This window comes from Chrysochloris asiatica, unplaced genomic scaffold (assembly GCF_000296735.1).
Source record: "Chrysochloris asiatica unplaced genomic scaffold, ChrAsi1.0 scaffold00042, whole genome shotgun sequence".
Lineage (NCBI taxonomy): Eukaryota > Metazoa > Chordata > Mammalia > Afrosoricida > Chrysochloridae > Chrysochloris > Chrysochloris asiatica.
The window spans coordinates 9,844,366-9,845,741 of record NW_006408560.1 but is presented as its reverse complement, the minus strand read 5'-3'; the positions used below and the strand labels follow the sequence as shown (position 1 = coordinate 9,845,741).

The following is a 1,376-nucleotide window of genomic DNA, read 5'->3' as shown; positions in this document are numbered from 1 at the left end:
CTTCTAGCCAACATGGATCTGGCTCAGGTCAGTCCTCTGGACAACATGGGTCTAGATCAAGTCAACCTTCTAGCCAACATGCATCTGGCTCAGGTCAGTCCTCTGGACAACATGAGTCTCAATCAAGTCAATCTTCTAGCCAACGTGGAACTGGCTCAGGTCAGCCCTCTGGACAACATGGCTCTAGATCAAGTCAATCTTCTAGCCAACATGAATCTGGCTCAGGTCAGCCCTCTGGTCCACATTGGTCGGGATCAAGTCAGTCTAGCCATGGACATCATGGATCTAGCTCAGGTCAGCACTCTGGTCCACATTGGTCTGGATCAAGTCAGTCTAGCTGTGGTCAACATGAATCTGGCTCAAGTCAGTCTAGTTGTGGTCAACATGGGTCTGGATCAAGTCAGTCTAGCCATGGATATCATGGATCTGGCTCAAGTCAGTCCTCTGGCCCACACTGGTCTGGATCAAGTCAGTCAAGTTGTGGTCAACATGAATCTGGCTCAGGTCAGTCCTATGGCTATGGCCAAAATGTGTCTGGATCATGTCAATCTTCTGGCCAATATGGATGTGGCTCAAGTCAGTCCTCTGGTCAACATTGGTCAGGATCAAGTCAGTCTAACAATTGTCAGGGAAAAGCCACACAGTCAGGATGTAGAACATCTGAAGTAAGGGATTCTACTTGTAGTCAGTCCAGTGACAGTGAAGGCCATCCAGGAGTTTCACAGAGACATTCAGGATCCACCCAAGGTCAACCTGGGTCACAGCACAGAGAATCAGCATCTAGCAGAAGTCAGAGATCTTCTCATGGAGAGTCAGGAGATACCACTAGACATTCCCAGTCTGGCCAGGGACAAGCCACACAGGCAGGTTCCAGGAAAACTGGAAGAAGAGATTCTACCTCTAGTCAATCCAGTGACAATGAAGGTTACTCAGGAGATTCACAGAGATATTCAGGATCTACTCAGGGTCAATCTGGGTCTCAACATAGAGACTCAGGGTCTAGCAGAAGTCAGAAATCTTCTCATGGACAGTCAGGAGATACCACTAGACATTCTCAGTCAGGCCAGGGACAAGCCACAAAGTCAGGGTCCAGGACAACTGGAAGAAGAGATTCTACCTCTAGTCAAACCAGTGACAATGAAGGTCACTCAGGAGTTTCACAGAGATATTCAGGATCTACTCAGGGTCAATCTGGGTCTCAGCATGGAGAGTCAGAGTCTAGCAGAAGTCAGAAATCTTCTCATGGACAGTCAGGAGATACCACTAGACATTCCCAGTCAGGCCAAGGAGAAGCCACAAAGTCAGGGTCCAGGACAACTGGAAGAAGAGAGTCTAGTCATGGCCAGTCCACTGATAGACAAGGTCACTCAGGAACC

General features: G+C 48.6%; 1 protein-coding gene across 1 annotated transcript in view; it reads left to right on the top strand.

Moving 5' to 3' along the window:
* Positions 1 to 1,367, top strand: part of FLG2 (filaggrin family member 2) — a gene marked incomplete at its 3' end in the record, with an annotated part of 5,669 nt that extends 4,302 nt beyond the window's left edge. The window contains exons 3-4 of the mRNA XM_006861715.1: positions 8 to 598; positions 748 to 1,367. Of these exons, the coding sequence (XP_006861777.1) occupies positions 8 to 598; positions 748 to 1,367 (1,211 nt within the window). The remainder of the gene's footprint in view (positions 1 to 7; positions 599 to 747) is intronic.
* Positions 1,368 to 1,376: the final 9 nt, after the last annotated feature.